Source organism: Neofelis nebulosa, chromosome 1, assembly GCF_028018385.1.
Source record: "Neofelis nebulosa isolate mNeoNeb1 chromosome 1, mNeoNeb1.pri, whole genome shotgun sequence".
NCBI classification, from domain to species: domain Eukaryota; kingdom Metazoa; phylum Chordata; class Mammalia; order Carnivora; family Felidae; genus Neofelis; species Neofelis nebulosa.
In genome coordinates this window covers 83,179,686-83,198,197 of record NC_080782.1, presented here as the reverse complement: position 1 = coordinate 83,198,197, position 18,512 = coordinate 83,179,686, and the positions used below count along the sequence as shown (strand labels likewise).

Here is an 18,512-nt window from a genome sequence, read left to right as displayed (position 1 = left end):
CCCTCCCTTATCACTGGAGATGGGGGTTTGACCTTTGCTTTTTTCATCAACTGACCTAAACATAGTTTAAACGTATGATTGGTAGAAATACATTAACTGAACTCCTCACTAGGTTCCCAATGGGTCTGATTCTGGGACCGAGTAATGATAATTGGACTTCTCTTTCCTCACGAAGTCATGACGCAGGTTTCCTTGTGTCAGGAAAACCAGCCCCCTACAATTGTGGCTCTCAGCCCATTAGATGTAGTGCATCTTTTCTCATATTGAAGATTTTGTAATGCCTTCCTTACTACTTTGAAATTAAACTGACCCAATCATGATTTCAAGATTTCATATAATGCATTAATGCCATGATAAAGGAGCACTAAATAGAAAGTTGTTTATAATAAAACCATGTTTTTTTTTTATTCAAAAAATATTTATTGAGGGCCTACTATATGCCAGAACGTACAAACAAAAAAAGGAAAGGTCCCTGCTCTCTTGGAGTCTGTTTGTGGTGGGGAGGGAGGAAAAAGAGACTAAATACTGAACACAATTAACAAGTATATTTTATGTTAGAGAGTGATACATGTTAATGTAAATAGAACAAAATAGAGCAGGAAAAAGGATTTGAAGAATGCCGAGAAGGGGCACAGTTTATAAATTTAATTAGTGTGGTTGGAGTAGTCCTCATTGAGAAGGCGAGATGTGAGCAATGAACTGAAGAAAAGTGATGGAGTAGTCAAATGGCTACCTGGAGATAAAGGTCCCAGGCAGAGGCAAGAGCTAGAGCAAAGGCTTGGTGTGCTCAAGCATCCTGATGGTGGGGCGCAGTGAGCAATGGGAAAAATTGTAGAACATGTCAGGGAAGTAATGGGTAACCAGATCATGAAGGGCTGTGGAGGCAATCCTAAGGTCTTTGGTGTTTGCAGTATAAAATGGCAGCCATTTGTAAGACTTGAGTAAATAATATGTATTTCAGAATGTAATCTAGGCTCAGATAATCATGAAACAGATTTAAAACCTATGTCAATGTCTATATGTAATCATGCGGCACATAGGACAATTTTCACTACTTAAAATCGTCTAATACTTTGTAGGATATTTAACATCCGCAACCTACTCCCACCAAATACTAGCAGTGCTCCCTAACCACTGTGGCAATTCCATTCTCCCATAAAGCTCTAAAATGCTCAAGGGGGCAATACTGCCCTCCTCCAAACGAGAATCACTGCCCTACAGCAACAGTTCTTAAACATTTTGGTCTTTAGGTACCCTTAAATTTTTTTTTTAAATTTTTTAATGTTTATTTATTTTTCAGGGAGAGAGAGAAAGAGAGAGTAAATGGGGAGGGGCAGAGAGAGAGGGAGACACAGAATCCAAAGCAGGCTCCAAGCGGTCAGCATAGAGCCAGATGTGGGGCTTGAACTCACAAACCGAGAGATCATGACCTGAGCTAAAGTCAGATCCTTAACCTGAGCCACGCAGGTGTCACAGGTACTCTTAAAAATTTTTGAAGGAGGGACACTGACTGGCTCAGTGGGTTAAGCGGCCAACTTTGGCTCACATCATGATCTCGCAGTTTGTGGGCCTGCACCCCATGTCAGGCCCTCTGCTGTCAGTGCAGACCCCGCTTTGGATCCTCTGTCCCTCTCTCTCTGTCTCTCTCCTGCTCATGCTCTCTCAAAATTAGATAAAACATTAAAAATAATTTTTTTGAGGACATCAAAAAACCTTTCTCTATATAAATCATATCTATCAGTTCACCATTTTAGACATTAAAAATGAGAGCAGGTACAACTATCATTCATTTGAAAATGATACAATAAATCTATGACATGTTAACATCAGAGCAGTCAAAAATATAACCTTTGAAAAATTTCATTGTCCACTCATGAGAGAAAGAGTGAAAAAGACAATAACATCTTAGTATTATTATGGAAATAGTTTTGACTTTAAAGCTCTCTGAAAAGTCTTAGGGATTCCTGGAAGCTCCTGGGCCACACACACTTTGAGAACCATGACAAAGAGCAATGGAAACAGAGCACAATGTAAATACGAATTTATTTCCCTTGGGATCTAGAATTAGATGCAAAAGAATATTTATAGTATTATGTGTAACAAGATGCATGCTTGAGTCCCAAAATTGAACCATCTTGGTATATGCTGGGAAGCTTGAAATTTAAGACAGAAGAACAAGAAATAAAATGAGACAGATAAGAAACTGGAAAAGAAAGAAAAGAGAGACTATGGGATCTATAAAATGAGAGGAGGCTATGAAAAAATTATGTCTCAGCTTTTGAGCGTTTACATAAATTGTGGTTAAAACATTGAAAAACTTTATTTCAATTAATATTTAATATAGAAACTCTATGCAAGTGACTGGTTACAAGATTGGAAACACAAAAGTTCTTTGTCCAAAGATATAAGTGTTAATATTAGAAGCTCTTTTGTTTTGGTAAGTTCCTATAGATACTTTAGGACCTACAGTAATTATATATTTAATTAGACTCCCCATAGAAAAGTGTCAGGTTCCAGATAATCTTCCTTATAAGTAAATTCGTTAGCTGGTAAGAAACTTTGCAGTAGAATACAATTCTTTAGACTGAAAAAACGAAGTACTCTACTGGGTGATTAAATATATAAATATTAGGCAATAAATAAATAAATAAATAAATACTAGGCAATAAAACTGAAAACCGTCATCTATCAAGCCTTTGTCTTTAAAATCATATCTTTGTCTTTTTATTTCTTTTATACAAAATATCTACTCATTCAAGAGTCTGTTACTCATCTTAGTACCTATTACAGGATCTCTGATTCTGAGGGCTGGGAAAAATGCCTCAGAGACCAAGTTCGAATAGCTCACCAGGGACTTGAATCCTCTCTACAACCAGGCAATCCGATAGGCTCTGGTTTCAGTGATGGGGCAATCACTACCTCCACAGGACTATTCTGATATGTATATTTGGCAATTATAATTTTGGGGAAGTGCTTCTTTACAGTGCACACAAAATTACGTCTTGGTCACATTTGCCTATTTTATGATTTGCCCTCTGTGGTCATTTTTAAGTTAAAATGAAATAATGGGTGCAAAGGGAGGGTATAGCAACTGTCACTTCAAGTATCTGATCATTACCCACCCTCCTGCCCTATTAATGTGGATGGCTTGCTGAGCATCTATTCTAACTTTTGGTGTCTCCTCCTAAACAAGACAGGCTGTAAAGGCCCAAATCACATTTTTAGACTCCCTTGCAGCTAGGGTTGCAGATGTGTGTTTGGCCAACCCAATCAGATGTACTTGCCTAAGATTTTATATTAGTATTCAGTTAACTGAGAGCGTGTGGAGCGCATTTTGCTGCTGCAGACTGCAAGCAGAAGTAGCATAATTAATTGTCACACTGTCTTCTCCACATGCCAGTGTGGACACTTGCTTAATTAACCCCTCCACATCTCAGTTTTCTAATTTGTAAAGTGGGCATAACAACAGCAACCAATTAGGTTGTTGTGAGATTGTGATAACCCTTGTTCCAAGCTGAGGGTAGTGTATGACATGTGTTAAGGGCTCCATTAATGTAAGTTGCCACTATTTTTATTATTATTATGATCATTTCCCTGGAGCTATTCTCAACTGACTTGATTTTAAAACACCAGATATCTCCATCGAGAATAAATTCTGCTTTGTCACTGTCTTTGTTTAAAGAATAGCTTCTAACGCTGAATTCATACCCCAGTGTGTCTTGAGGAGTCCATAGGTATTCTGGACATTCCCCTTTGATTCAACATAACCAATTTGTATACTGTGAAACAATGTAACAAATTTTATATATGTATTATTCACACTCACAGAGCTTAACCTCAATTCAAACCCTAAATTTTTTTCTATATTTTCTACTGTTAATGCAGGACATCACCGTTTTGTATCCCAGTAAGTCTTTTTAATTATACTCTTTAATGCTCGCCTTGTTGAACTAACCCTATTATTTTGAACTAAATTATTACACATATATATGAATATATGAATATGCATGTTTATATTATGTGTAAGTACCATCATATGTAAATATTTAAAATCTAAATATATAATATATACATATAGTATAAACATATAACATGTGCATATAGTATATAGTTAACTATCCCTCTCAGCAGGTTTGATAAGGAAGCCCTCAATTGCCTCATCAAAGTCACTAGTAAATAGGTTGAACATGTTAGACCAAGAACGGAGCCCTGTATTCCTCCATTTGGCACACCCATTGACATCAATCCTTTATAACAATCACTTTTTGGGTGTGGCCATTCAATCATTTATGCACCTAACTTTACTATCATATAGCCCAAATATTCCTATGGTAAGATTTTTTTCCCAAAAAATCTAGTTAAATCCAGATCTTCTCTGTTTGCACCAGTCTCCTACTCCGTCATCCCAGGAAATGTATTTCTTATTTACACAACTATGTCATAACAAAAAAATTTTAAAAAAACGTTTAATTTTAAACAATGATTCTAGCATCTGAAAGCATTTCTTCAAGCACCGAATGGAAGCTAGCCATCCAAGCCAGATCACCAATTATCTATTTCTTTACTCAAAGGATCATTTTGTAATCTTACTTCCACAGAACACAATTAATTACTTTATAGTATTTCTTTTCCCCTCATTTCCCATTGATAGTGGGACCACCACTTTCTCAGCCCATAGTCCTTCACCTCTAGAGCATATCAAACCCAATTATTAATCTCTTTTGTCATCCCACCTATTCTTCCAGAGCAGTATCTTCTGACCATGTGACCTGCATATGAATCACACATGAGTTCTGTAATTCCATGTAAAACACTAGTTCAGACTCAGCCTCACTAGCCCTTGTGTTACATTATCATTTTGATTCCTCTTCTCACAAATATTTAATATTAACTGTTTGGTTTTAGAAAAACACTTTTGCATTTCTAAAATTAGAATATGATTTAGTTTTCTAAAAATGCAAGCACTAAAAGGAAACACCTTTTATTTCTATGTAAGCTATGTTGACATAAATGAATGAAAGGGGGAAAAAAAAAGAATGAAAAGCAATGATTTGCTTTTTCTTCTTGTGATGCCTTCTTTTGTTTAATTTCATCCTTAAGGAAGATATTTATATAGTGTTAGGACATTTAACATGTATGTATGTAATGTCATTTTCTAAAGTAGGCGTATTAGAATGATAACATTGTCAGGTGTTGGGTATTTTTGATGCATTATAAATTGGATGACGTTTCTTTTCAAACTCTACTCTCTGCTTAATAATCTTCTATAAGCTTAATTCTTAAAAAGCAAACAGGGACATCCTTAGGTTATATAATGGAAATAAAGCATACTTTGCTTGGGAAATTTTCAAAACATTTTGTGTAAAACCTACGTATTTTTGTTTCAAGCAATCAATATAATTTTAAGATTTAAAGATGGCAAAAGTTAAAAAAAATTAAGAATGACATCCATACATAAGCCACTTTTATTTGGTAAATGATTTCACCCTTGCTAATTCACAAATAGGAAGGACTTCCTCCATATGCTATATGATACTGTCAAAGGAGCTAGGTAGCATTTAAAGGAGATCTATTTTCTCATTTTCCTAACAGGTTTTAAGTAATGATCGTAAAATCTAAGGCTGCATTTATCAGATATCATCAATATTAATAAATATGATGATATAATTAAAGGCACATGCTATTAAACATTCAAACTGCTATAGTTCTATAAAAGAAGACATATACCCACTTCTTCCAGTAAAACTCTTGTATTCTGAGGTCCACTCAAGCAACAACTGAATATATCTTATGCAATTTGCTTGGGTAACCCACAAAAAGTTAATTTTTTTTAAAAGGACAATATCTTATCTATGTTATATATATGTGCTTGGCATTTCTCCAACTGTATATAAAACTTTGAAAGAACAGACTCGCCTTTTTCTGTACAACTACCTTTTCATTTTCTTTCTCTGAATAGACCCATAATGTTCAGGGAAAATACCAAGAATAATAAATCCAAATCTCTATATAAAATATACCTTCATGACATACTCAAGCTGGAAATCACAGGAACCAATAAAAATGCAGGCAGCCTACTGATAATGAGGTCAGAAATACAAATAAATTTACTTTTAATGAAGACTGGAAGCACAGTAATCAAAGTGTTAAAATTCATTTCATGCATATCTCATTTGCTTCTTAGCTGATATTTACCACGCAATTCTGTGAGAAAGTAGAGGCCTAAGATGCTCCAGATAAATGGCTCAATTAATTGTACAGAGGTAGACCTCTTTGAGCTGAGCCAGAGCTGTGAGCTCTTTATTAAAAGCACTATTCTGTAGCCCATAACCTTGTTCCTTGACTCCTCTCTGGTTTCCAATTTAAACAAGTCCCCATGCGGCCTGCTCTAAAGGGCTTTGTCTCCCTGTCATTGTTAAGAGAGCTGAGGCATCCTGGAAGTGTGAAATCAGACCTCATGAGTTGAACGGTTCCCCAGGGAACGCCGGACTGCGCAGAAGGTCAAAGTCATGGGCCGGACCATCTAAAAGTGTCTGATCGCCGGTCTGTGACACAGCAAGGTTGGGGGGGGGGGGGGTGGCGCTAGACTGAAGAGGACTGAAATTGAACACATCTTAATTAAAGCCCACAGACAGCAAAACAAAATGTTTTCTAGGCAGCCTGTCAAATGGGGCTTAAATTTAGCTCTGCTAATGAATCTGAGCTGCTAACTGTTATTTCTTAAGATAATAAGACTCTCACGGAAGCTGATAAAAAAAACTGTAGCATGTCTTTTTCTGCTGTTTTGTTACTTAAATATTTTTCAACAATGAAGACAGTTTTCCTAAAGAAAAACATGGGAAAAGTCTATGCAAATAAAAGGGTAGTAAACATCTCCCTTAATAACTGGTAGGTTTCCAGACTATGGGGCTGGTGAGTCATAGGTCTTTATGTGTAGCCTTGTTTTAGAAAAAAGATATGCTCATTTGATGGGATTGTTTCAGTGACAGATTATGTTAATTGTAAAATCCTCTCCCTCTCTTCCTTTTTTCTCTCCCTCTCCCTCTATTGTTTCCTGAAAGAGATGGTGCATTAATTTGAGAGATCAATTCACCTGGGGTGGAGAAGTTTTATATTAGTGTTCCTTTTAATACAGTGAAAAGGTAGGGCATCTGTTGAAAGGGTTTCGCAGTTCCCCCATATCACTGTTTCTGAACCTGAGTGGCTGGTATCCCTGGGGAGGCTGTGACCTCTTCCTCGGAACTCAAAAAAACAATCCAGGGGAAAATGCAGGGGAGGGGCTGAAGAGAAGAACCCTTTTCTCTTTCTTCTCTTAGAACTTGAAAGAACCAATAGGCCAGGTCTAAATACTCTGTGAAGAAAGCCTCACTCGATATAGAAGACTTTAAATGTTCTGTTGAAAGCAGAAATTAGGCCCCATCCAACGAAGAGGGTAATTAGAAGCTAGGAAAGACAAACTCCAACACGAACTGTTTCCCACCACCTTAAAAAAAATCCCACCCCCCTGCCCCAGCTGGAGGTCTTTCCCCCCTCACAAACTGTCCAGTTTTAAGGAATACTTGATTTAGCAGCAGAATTTTCCCCAGTGAACGCAGGGCCAGTGTCTAGGTTTTGCTTTGATGGTACAGAAAGACATTCACCTTTTCACTGTTTAGTTGAAAGGTAAGTAAGTTGTACTGCAAAGTATTTTTCACTTAATCAAACTTTTTCCCTCACGAAGAATTTAGCTGATCAACTTTGAAAACCAGAGTGCCACTTTCTCAGGCTGTGAAAGGCTGCCCACAATTTGACTGAAATTTCAATCCACTCTTGTGCCTTGCTCAATGCATGTGTATGTGTGGGAGTTGTAAATTGAGGCCTTAACCACCAGAGTTAATCTCTTTTTTAAATCTGTATTAACCTTAATGATTTGAAGTGCACTGTCCAACACTGGGCTATTGAGACTGAAGAAAAAACTACCCTCAACTATCAACAGTTTATTAGGGGCTTAACTGAAGTGACCCTACTGTAGGAGTGTTCAGCTGAACAAGGCTATAGGCTTTTTGTGGAAAGGGAAAGAATTGAGGGTTTCATTAAAAAGTAATTTGTGCTTTGTACTCACTCATTCAAAGAGAGTCTCAATTGCTCTTTATTCACACAGAGTTAATACAGTATCACAATGTTACTCAATGAATGTGTTGTAACAAAAGAAAAATTTTACATTTTGAAAGGAAAAAATTCTTTGTAACTGCAGTAAGATTGATGGCTACTTAAAAGATTATGGAATCTCTTTTTCCCCCCCCGGGCCCATGTTAAATGATGGAACACTGTAATTTGAATTTTTTTTTGCTTGAACTATGGAAGTTTGACTTTACATTCTGATCGTTAAACATATTTTAAAAGTAGAGCCAAGTTGGTCAAATATACGTTTGTCTTGTTAGACTTGCCAGAAAAAAGTGTTCTGATGCCAACTAAGTATCTTATAATAATAGCCTCATTTATACCAGGTCAGAAAATACTCTTTGTTGAGCTCAGAGAGCGATCAGTGATTTAAAATCTCCCCTCTCCATCCACAACACTCCTAAATGGATGCTAATTTGAGGATCTGAAGACAGCATCATTGACTCAATGTCTGTTTTCCAAATCGTTGCTGAATATCTTGTAGAGCCTGACTGTGATTATCACTAGGATGTACAGCAGATTTTTCAAGTTCTTCTCTGAACAAGTAAAAAAGCAAGTATACAAAGAGCGTATTTGTGCTCCAGATTTAATGGCAAAGACCAGGGAGGATCAGTTTACCCATGAGTATTTATCCTTTCCAGAAGTAAAGATTATTTTTAAAGTTGGTAGTATATTCTGACCTTTCTCACTTAAATATGTGGTCCTCAGTTTCTGCCACCATCACAAATGTCATAAAGACCACAAAAGGTCCAAGAGTGAGCAAGGTCAAAGACTGAATTATCCTCTTGCCCCTGAATAGTTCAACATCTCTCTTGTTCAATTCAGAGCACATTAGATTATAAGGTCAGTGTGGAATGAGGAATCATTAGATTTATATCCTAAAACTGGAGGGAAAATAATGGAGAATCTGTTATTTAGTATTCCCCAAATTAAAGTTCATTTTACCAGATCAAAATTATGTCTCACTGAATCCCTAGGGAAAAGGCTATTGTTATTCACATTAATTTACATAGAACCATTAGGAAAGAAATATATCTATTTTTTACAGCTTTGAAAGAACATGTACTTTAACTTCCATAGTGGCGTATAGGCCAAGTGGGTTAACATAGTTTGCATATTCATGGAGTTTTAAAAGCAATGACAGCTTCTCTCCAAGAGAAGCAAACTTAAATAATTACATTCAACTTGTGTAATGGGCAGGTGTCTAAGCTTTTGAAGTAAATGAGACTGGAATATTTTTTATAAGAAATTAGTGTGCCCCCTATAAATGTTCAGTAATAATTCTTAGCACTTAGGTGCCCACTGAGATACTGATTATTTTAGGCATTTCTCCCTGTCTTCAGAGGTTTTCAGCTCAACACTGGGGGCTCCCCTGCCATACAGAAAATCCTGAGGAAAATTGAAGGTGTCTCCCATGATGGTGAATGTCACTGCCACGAATTCCTGAATTTATCTGCTGCTGGGAATCAGAGGTTAGGTGTAACCTCTCTGGTGTAAAAGCAATACTGAGTTCCTATTCCAGTCTTTAAGTTAACGTCCAAAGTGAACAAAAAAAGAGCAATCATTCACTGTTGACTGCTGGTTCTAATAATAAATGCAACATGAAAAAAGAAAAGAAAATGAAATACATTATGTCCGGATTAATTTGAATATAACCACATCATAAATAAAAAAGAAAATGAATAAATTTAGCATTCACTAATTGTTTAGTAGGAGGAACCAAGTGGGCATACTTGCAAAAAGATTACAAATTACTCTCTCTCCCACTATTTTCAAGTACACCTGTCTTGAAAGAATATTTGACAGTTGTTATTATCTTCTTGGTTACAAATGAGTGGATAATCACCTGTTCAAAGAAACTGTAAACTCTCAACATTTTTATTTTTATCACACAATCAAGTCACTCGACACTATGCAAATATTAAAATTTTAAAAATATTGCCATTTTGGAGCAGGCATCTGCTATTTTAGTTTTAAGGCATGTGATCTTTTAATTTGGTTTTGATTCTGTTCTGTTTAGATTTGATTCATTAAAGAAGGGTACCAACAATCATGTAATGGATTTACAAGCTCTTAGATGGTAGGAAAAGAGCATTTCTCCCCTTCAGGTAAGTCTCCTACCTTATTAGGATCAACTTGCTGAACACTCACAATGGTAAGCACATTTCTACAACTTATTAAGAGGATGCTTTCTTTCAGGAATAGCAAAATTTACACAAAAATTGTTCAAGATGGATAACAAATCTTGAGACAGACAACTTGAGGAATGGAATAATATTCCCCAAAACCTATGAAATTCAAGAGTAAATGAATGATCACATAATTGCAAATTTAAAACAACAATTTAATTCTGGAAATTGATGAAATAATAATCATTAGTCAATTATTAATATATCACAGGAACAGCAGTATCTAAATTAGGAAGCTTCAAGAAATAAGACTTCAGTGTTTTTACAGGCTCATTTCTTTGTTAAAAAAAGTGGAACAAGGTAGACGCTTAGTGTAGATCCAGAATTATCTCTGGGATGTGCTAAGGAATTTGAACAACAAAAAGAGTGATTCTGCCCGAGAGAAGGAGATGTAGCATTACTCCAAGGTGCTGAAATGATGAAACCTGGAAGAAATATTCCCACTAATGTCTGGCAAACTGTGGAGAAGGCAATGATTCAAAAGTCATTTATTGTTTATTTTTTAATACATTACACTTTTTCAAAAAGCAGGGACACTATAAAAACTGGGTGGTTGGCAAATCCTATAAGATCAAACCTGAAACTTTGTATTTATATTATTTACTTTGATGATCCAGTCAGGTGAAATGAGTTTAGTCATTAAATGGTGTGAACCCTGCATGCTGCTTGATATATATATTTATATATATGTACATATATAAATAAATATAGGCACTAGGAGAATTGCCTCATTTCTTACCTGTGACGTCGGCGACCATTAACCCTTCTGCTCTGATCACTTTCACCTGGAGAAATCCCACATCTTTCAGGTTGTGAAATATTCGCAATGGGCTCTGAAAGACCCCAACATCGATATTAGGAAAGAGAGGTCCTAGCGGGTCTCAAAGAGTGTGCTGAGAAAACACTAAGTTTTATGATTGATCTCAGGATGCTGCTTAAGTGATTCAAAGGGGTATTTGTGTTTCTTCAGTACAGAGTATCGTCCACCATCATTAATGAGTGCATACACATAGGCACACATATGTATCTACATAGGTAATTATTGCTCTACAAGACTTTTTGAAAGAATAAAAAATACCACATGCCTTCCCCATAAATAATTATCAGTACATGATGAACAATAAAATATAGAAGAGTGTATGTATAGTTCCTTCCTTCAATTTCCTTTACTTAAGGACTCCAAGAAATCTTTCATCTACGGGTATGATGGTTTGGAGACTAATGATTGTTAATACTGAGTCTTAAATTGTTGGTTATGTAACACACTGCAGCCTTTAGAATTAAGCAAGTTAACATAATTTTTTTTTTCAGTTATTTTCTTCTTGTGAGTTTTGGAAACAGCATGAGGGTTAAATTAATGAAGTGCCATTTCGTAATATTTAATTCAAAAGTTTGACACAGTTCTATAAGCCTGTTAGGAGAAATATCATATATAATCTTCTAAAATAAGTCAAATTGATCACTGAAAATAAGATCAAAAGTGACGAATAATTTTTCTTAGGTTTGTAATTTTATTTGCCATTGTAGTATGAGTAGAAGTAGAGAAATTTCAACAGGTGAATCAGATCCAAAGAATAAAACGTAAATTTCATAAATTAATAATGGTAGTGCTTTGGGAAGTATAATACCTGAAGGCATTAGAAGAGGGCTACCAGTGCAATAATTCAGAACCCTAATTAATGGTCACAAATACTTGAGGAGTAAGTATTGACACAGAACATCGAAATGCGTTTATTTGCACTTCCTAGCATTTTTCTCATGACAAGACCAGCATTTCTTCTCAGTAAATCAAAGGCTTCTGTATCATAATCCTTAAAGTGCTATAAGACCAGGGAGCATAACCTAACAAAGTCATCAAACTGTTACCAAAGAACATTCCCATCCTTGTATTAAGAATGTGAGAATACTGACAAGCAGAAGCTTACTGAAATATTAACTTTATCAGTCCTGTATGACTAATCAGTGTTTACTGAAGCCATGATCTTGGTATATTGAGAGGAGGCAATGCAGATATATGTGTAATCTCGGAGCCTAACTTTTAAGGGTGTTGAGCACAGGATTAGCGCTTAGTCTTTTATTGTTTTTAAACAGTTGCTTATCACCAAAAATCTATTTGAACTACCCAAAGGACAGCGTTCAGTAAAAATGCACTTGTCTCTCCATTTAAATTAAGTGTAAGTTAAGGGTTTAACAGTGGGAACTTTACACAGTGGTGTTACAACTCAGAGTTTGTTGTCTTCCTAATGTGGTAACACCAGGTTTGAGAAGCCTGCCCTTATCTCAGAGCTTACGAGTTTATGGATTATTATACCCCAGGTAAGTCTCCTATCCTAATAACAGAGAAGAGTTTTATCAAAGGGTTCCTGTCCTTTAATTTTCAAGAGTAATTTCCACCAAGTTTCACTGTGTCTAAAACAAATACCTTCAGTCTTCAGGCTGAGAACTGTTCAATACTAGTAACCTCACTGCCCAGACGTATAGCTTCTGACGCTTCAGCTCTGATGTTCTGCTTCTCATTTGGGGTAGTAATTATTGTCTGAACGTTTTATTTCCTCCAGTCAGCTGACACTCAGTAATTTATTGCCAACTTCAACTGTTTAGGCCAGTGACATATCGATTATAATAAGAATTCAAAAAAAAAAAGCAAAAAACTTAAATATATCAGTTTATAAATACACCTTTCAGTAATGCTTCATCAAGACATATTCCTGCCTTGTTATTTATGGTTATTTTAGAAGGCCTCAAAACCTGGATGGCTTCTGAAGCCTGAAATTTCCATAGCAGAGGAATCTATGATTTGCTGTGAATCCTTTCAGCCCTCAATAGATGGGAAAAGATTGAAATGCTCTGGAGAGGAGTCCTCTTTATTTTTTTAATGAAAGGCTGTATAATATATTTTCTCTATGGCTGCAGCAGCTGTCAGGGAGAGCATCTCAGTTCAGCTCTATTACGGGAGAGGCAATACCCCATCCTATGGCATAGAGATGCTCTGAGGGGCCAGAGCTGATTGACAGCTTGTCACCGTGACGTCTTATTCCATCTCTGTTATGGAGAAAATTAATGTCACACCACCAGCCTTATGACTCGCTGTCATCTTAGAACCGCTCACCTTTTATCAATGCTCTAAATAACATTTCAAGCCCATCGTCTCACGGTGGACAATCCGGTCAAGGGACATTAAATCAGATGACTGTGAAATGTCATAATAAAAATGGAATGCTAACAACTTCTTCTCTAAACTAGCTCCTCTGGTTTTTAAACTGTGACAAGGGGGAGCAAGGGTTCCGCATACCCGTTCTGAAAAGGTCATACAATCGCTCTTGGTCTACTACCCATTACTACCCGCCCCCTATTGACCTTCCCTGCTTTCCTCCCCCTAAAAGAAAAAAAAAAAAAAAAAAAAAAAAGATGGAATTAGCCATCTTTTCAGAATGAGGTGATCAAATAATGGTTCCCACAGTAATGTCTGTTTAATTTGTGGGGCTTCAATGCTTTACAATGAGCAGCTGAAGGACAGAAATGGAGAGCCTTTTCAGGGGCAATTCGTTTACTTTCCTTACTATGGCCACTGCCAAATCAAATTCTTAAGTTTAACCTAAAACTTAAAAAATACACATGTTCTCTCAGGAAAACATACAAATAAGTCTCTAAATAACCTCTTTTTTTACGTTTCTTCAAAACAAGTGATGTTTCAGACATGATACAGCATTTCATCATCTCATAACCTGTGCGATAAAAAGGAAACACGCTGAAACCAGAAACTACAGGTCTCTGTCCTTGTATGGCTATGAGCAATTATAACACATGTGCTTTACCACCTACAGGAGCGTCTTAGCAGCTACGTCTCTAGAGGGAAATACAGGCCTATGCTTGAAATTCAGGGCTAAAAAAAAAAAAAGATGCATTTAAATATGGTTCACTTTTTAATACATTGAGCAGCATATAACCTGAGAATTAGCTGGGGGCATCCATATAATGTTTTGTATTTTATTGAAAAAATAACTAACATTTGAAAGAAAGTGTGGAAACAAATATTCAAATTCTGAATGGAAATGGCTGATTTAAGGAAGCCCATCCAACAAAAAAGAAAAAAAAAAGGATCAATGATAGTTGGATTATTTTTAATTTCCGAGCCCGCAGTATCATTCTAATATACGGGATAGTATCAAATATTCATCCATAAAGTACAGTATCATAATACCTAGAATCTTTATATTAATATACCAATTAATTCCTTTAAAATTGTTTCAATTCATGAGGCTCACTTCTGGTAACAGGAGAATATGTTTTTGTGGGTACCAAAATGTGAAATAATTTTCATAATTGCAATTACATATTAGAAGATGCCCAACAATACGTTGGGCTCTTAGGTGGTTTAAAAATATATACTCTGTAGCCTGGCTGAGTCACCTCTATTAAACTGTTTATGATAACACCATTGGTGGATAAGTTGTACAAGCATTAGCAGACAGCTGATTCAGTGGAGATAGCCAGAATAAATTTGCTGAAGCGCACATCCTGCTAATCTGTTTGAAGAATATTGTAGAGCATTAGTACCAGCACTTCATGTTATCTGCACAGCCTGATAAGGTACATCTTTATTAAATTCAGTTATTGGAAGGATGTCAGTCAGCAAATAGGAATATTTTAGAATCTAAAAAAAAAAAATTAAGCGGTTCTTTGTTAGTCAGAGCTTGGTTTCATGGCTGAGTGTCTAGAGGAGCCTTCTAAACACCTGGCAGCATTGTACAATACAAGCTTTGTAATTTTAAGTGGAAAAGCTTTTTTCCCCCCCGGCTTCACGGGTACCCAGGCATTCACTTTTTCGAGTCTCCAATGAGAGAGAATGGTGGAGTAAGAGCTCCCCTCTCTGTTGATTCGAGAAAACTACATGGTGGAAAATGCGAGGATGCTGGGAAATAGGTAGATTTGGATACGAATATTTTGGTTTGGTAAAATTTGAGAAGGGTACTTACTATAGTGACTCGCTATCCCACCCAATCACTGTCTACATTTGGTCAAAAGGTAGGGAGGCTTCCTTTTAATTACATTTCATATTCAATGAAAATAAAATAAAGGAACGAAGTGAGGCTTTTCTAAGCAGTTGACATAAAATTTCTGGAATATCTTCTTGTTACCAAGCTACTAATTAATGTAGGTTCCATTAATTCCATTTCAAACTTGGAAAGACCAAGAATTCTTAATGGCAATTACAAAGAGTCAATGGATTAATTTTAAAGTAATGTTGTGTACACCTAACTTTCCTTTATGAGAAGTTTCCTTGCATGATGATTGTGCTGCGTGACAAAATCACTGAGGAGATGCTCAGGATCTAGAACTTACTTTGGAAGAGACTCGAGAGTAGACGGGGTGTCTAGACATCAGGGTAATAAGTATGGCATTTGCACTTGCCCAGCTTTCTGTTTGTGCTGATTCATCTGTCAGACAGCTTTGCAGATGTACTTCTGTCACTCCAAGTGAATTATTTACAACCTCAACTAGTCACACATAATCCTGAAGGAGGAGGGTTACATACGTACATATCTCCTTAATATTTCCTCCCGTTCTTTCTGGTCCTCCAGGGAGTTGACGGAGAGGTCAGAGATACTGACTGTGGCCGAAGCTGTCAGGGTGACCAGCAGCACCAGGTGTCCCTCACCCTCTTCCAGCTGCAGCTCCAACTTGTGTGTCTGTTCCCTACTGAGAGCCGACAGGTCGACCTGGCACCTAGGAACAAATGTTTTGAATTAGCAAGTGGCTTTTTTTCCCTTTCCTTTTCTTCTCTTTCTCTCTTTCTTTCTTTCTTTCTTTCTTTCTTTCTTTCTTTCTTTCTTTCTTTCTTTCTTTCTTTCTTTCTTTCTTTCTTTCTTTCTTTCTTTCTTCTTTCTTTCTTTCTTTCTTTCTTTCTTTCTTTCTTTCTTTCTTTCTTTCTTTCTTTCTTTCTTTCTTGTCACATCAAACAGTGAAAGGGCAGGCTGCTCAGAGCTATGTGAAAAATAAATCAACAGAAATACTATTTGGGCCACTGGAGGAATACGTCTTTCATGTCAACACACTTTCTTCACAAAATTCAGACCCTGATTATTTTTAGTGTCTAATTTCTTATTTCCTGTAAGATACAAAAAAAAACATACTTATATGATTCTATCGCTACCCATGGTGACCATATTCATAAATCGGTAGGACTTTCAATCCCTAGACAGACTAGTTTAGTGGGGCTTTGCCTACGGAAAGATTAATACGAGCTGTCTTAGAAGAAGCAAACCACCAAGAATCTGAATTCTTGTGCAGGTTTTAAAACAATGGGTATTCTTCCTTCATTCATAAATGTTATTAAGCAATGAATAAAATATGTACTATGATGCCATAAGTTTTTCATTTTTAAAACCATGCCAGTTATTCATAGAACACCATGCATAAATCTAAATAAAAACAAATTCTCCAAAAATATTATAGCTCAAGGGTTATATAACAGAGTTGTTCTAATACAGGTTTCATAACATGGCAGCCCATGCTTTATTTGTTTGTTTATTTATTTATTCATTCAGAGAGCGAGGGAGGGGCAGGGAGAGGGGGAGAGAGAGAATCCCAAGCAGGCCCTGCACTGCCAGCGTGGAGCCCAATATAGGGCTCGAACCCACAAATGGTAAGATCAGTACCTGAGCAGAAACCAAGAGTTGGACACTTAACTGACTAAGCCACCCAGGCACCCCCATGGCAGCCCATGCATGATAAACTACTTGCTCAGAGCTAAACGCTATTTTCATAAAAATGTCAACTGATTTGGAAGAGAAAGATACTGAGGTGCTCACAAAGCCAATCAACTGAGAAAGAGGGGGCAGATATGAACAGAAGGAATTTATAACAGGGAATAGCCTATTATAAGAATAAATGTGGTAACATCATAAACAGGGGAGTCAGCCATCAGGGACAGATTAAATGTTTGCTCCTTCTTCTGTTTTTTTTTTTTTTTTCTTTCTTTTTTTTTCTTTGAGAGAGAGAATTAGCTGGGTACAGGGGCAGATGGAGAGAGAGAGAATCTTAAGCAGGCTCCACCTGCAGTGCAGAGCCTGCTGAGGGGCTCGATTCCAAGACCCAGGGATCATGACCTGAGTGGAAATCAAGAGTCGGACACTGAACCAACTGAGCCACCCAGGCACCCTGCTCTTTCTTATTCTTTACTTGATTTATTGTCTATTGTTTTGCTTTTAAATTAAATTTTCTAGAAATAGGGTCTTAACACTTATAGGTGGTTTCAAACATCTCTTTAGTATGCATAAATTTAGAAACTGAACCAAAGTGTCACATTTTCCTTTTATTTGTGCCAATCAAAAATGACAAGAGAGGTAGCTGGGACTAGAAACATCTGAGAGGAAGGGGAGTACAGAAACAAAAAAAAAGGAAACGCCCTGGTCAGTGACAGAAAGTCCGTGTGTGTAAATGCTAACTGTTGAGAGCAGGAAATCAGAGTCTGTACCAAGTCTGGAAAACATCTTCCTAAAGTGAGAACATATATCAAATAACCTCATTGTTTCCGCGAATATAACATGCATTTCAAAATACTTTCATGCTCTCTCCTTAAACTCTGAAGACTGGAAAACACATACCAAATTCCTTGTCTAATATTATAATTTTAACTGGAATTAAGTTCTTGTCAATGACACCTGGAACAAATTGAGGAGAAAAATGGAATGGTGAAAGACAACCAATCAAATGCATTTTCTAATAAAAAGGAAGAACATCAATATGATTTTCTACAGATCTTTCCAGCAACTGGCATAGTGCCTACCTGGAGTTTGTTGAATGTAAACGAGTCTTTGGATTAGATTGGGAGTATGAAACTAGAGAGTTGAACAGGGATTACAATTCACACAGTACTTTTGGTTGGATAAATTTGGGAAGAATAAAGATCTTTTGCTCATTTGGATCATGCATTTCCCAGTCTCATCCTCGCCTTACTCTTTTGTGTGACACTGTATCACTCTTAAAATACATCACAGCTTTCTGGAAGATTTCCTTCTTTGGCTATTACCATTTTACACTGGTCATATGGATGCTGGCCTACTCCTCATTTATGTTAGAGTCATTGCATTTGATGCTCTAGACTTGGGGAAGTTTCTCTAAAGATGCTCTGGTCCAAGAGTTGCAAATTGGCAACTTTCA

At 36.6% G+C, this 18,512-nt stretch overlaps 1 protein-coding gene across 20 annotated transcripts in view; it reads right to left on the bottom strand.

Moving 5' to 3' along the window:
- Positions 1-18,512, bottom strand: part of MCTP1 (multiple C2 and transmembrane domain containing 1) — a 535,749-nt gene that overhangs the window by 165,108 nt on the left and 352,129 nt on the right. For all 20 annotated transcript variants that reach the window (XM_058727403.1, XM_058706103.1, XM_058716425.1 and 17 more), the window contains 2 exons: positions 15,890-16,076; positions 11,089-11,182 (listed from right to left, as the gene is read on the bottom strand). In XM_058727403.1, the coding sequence (XP_058583386.1) occupies positions 11,089-11,182; positions 15,890-16,076 (281 nt within the window). The remainder of the gene's footprint in view (positions 1-11,088; positions 11,183-15,889; positions 16,077-18,512) is intronic.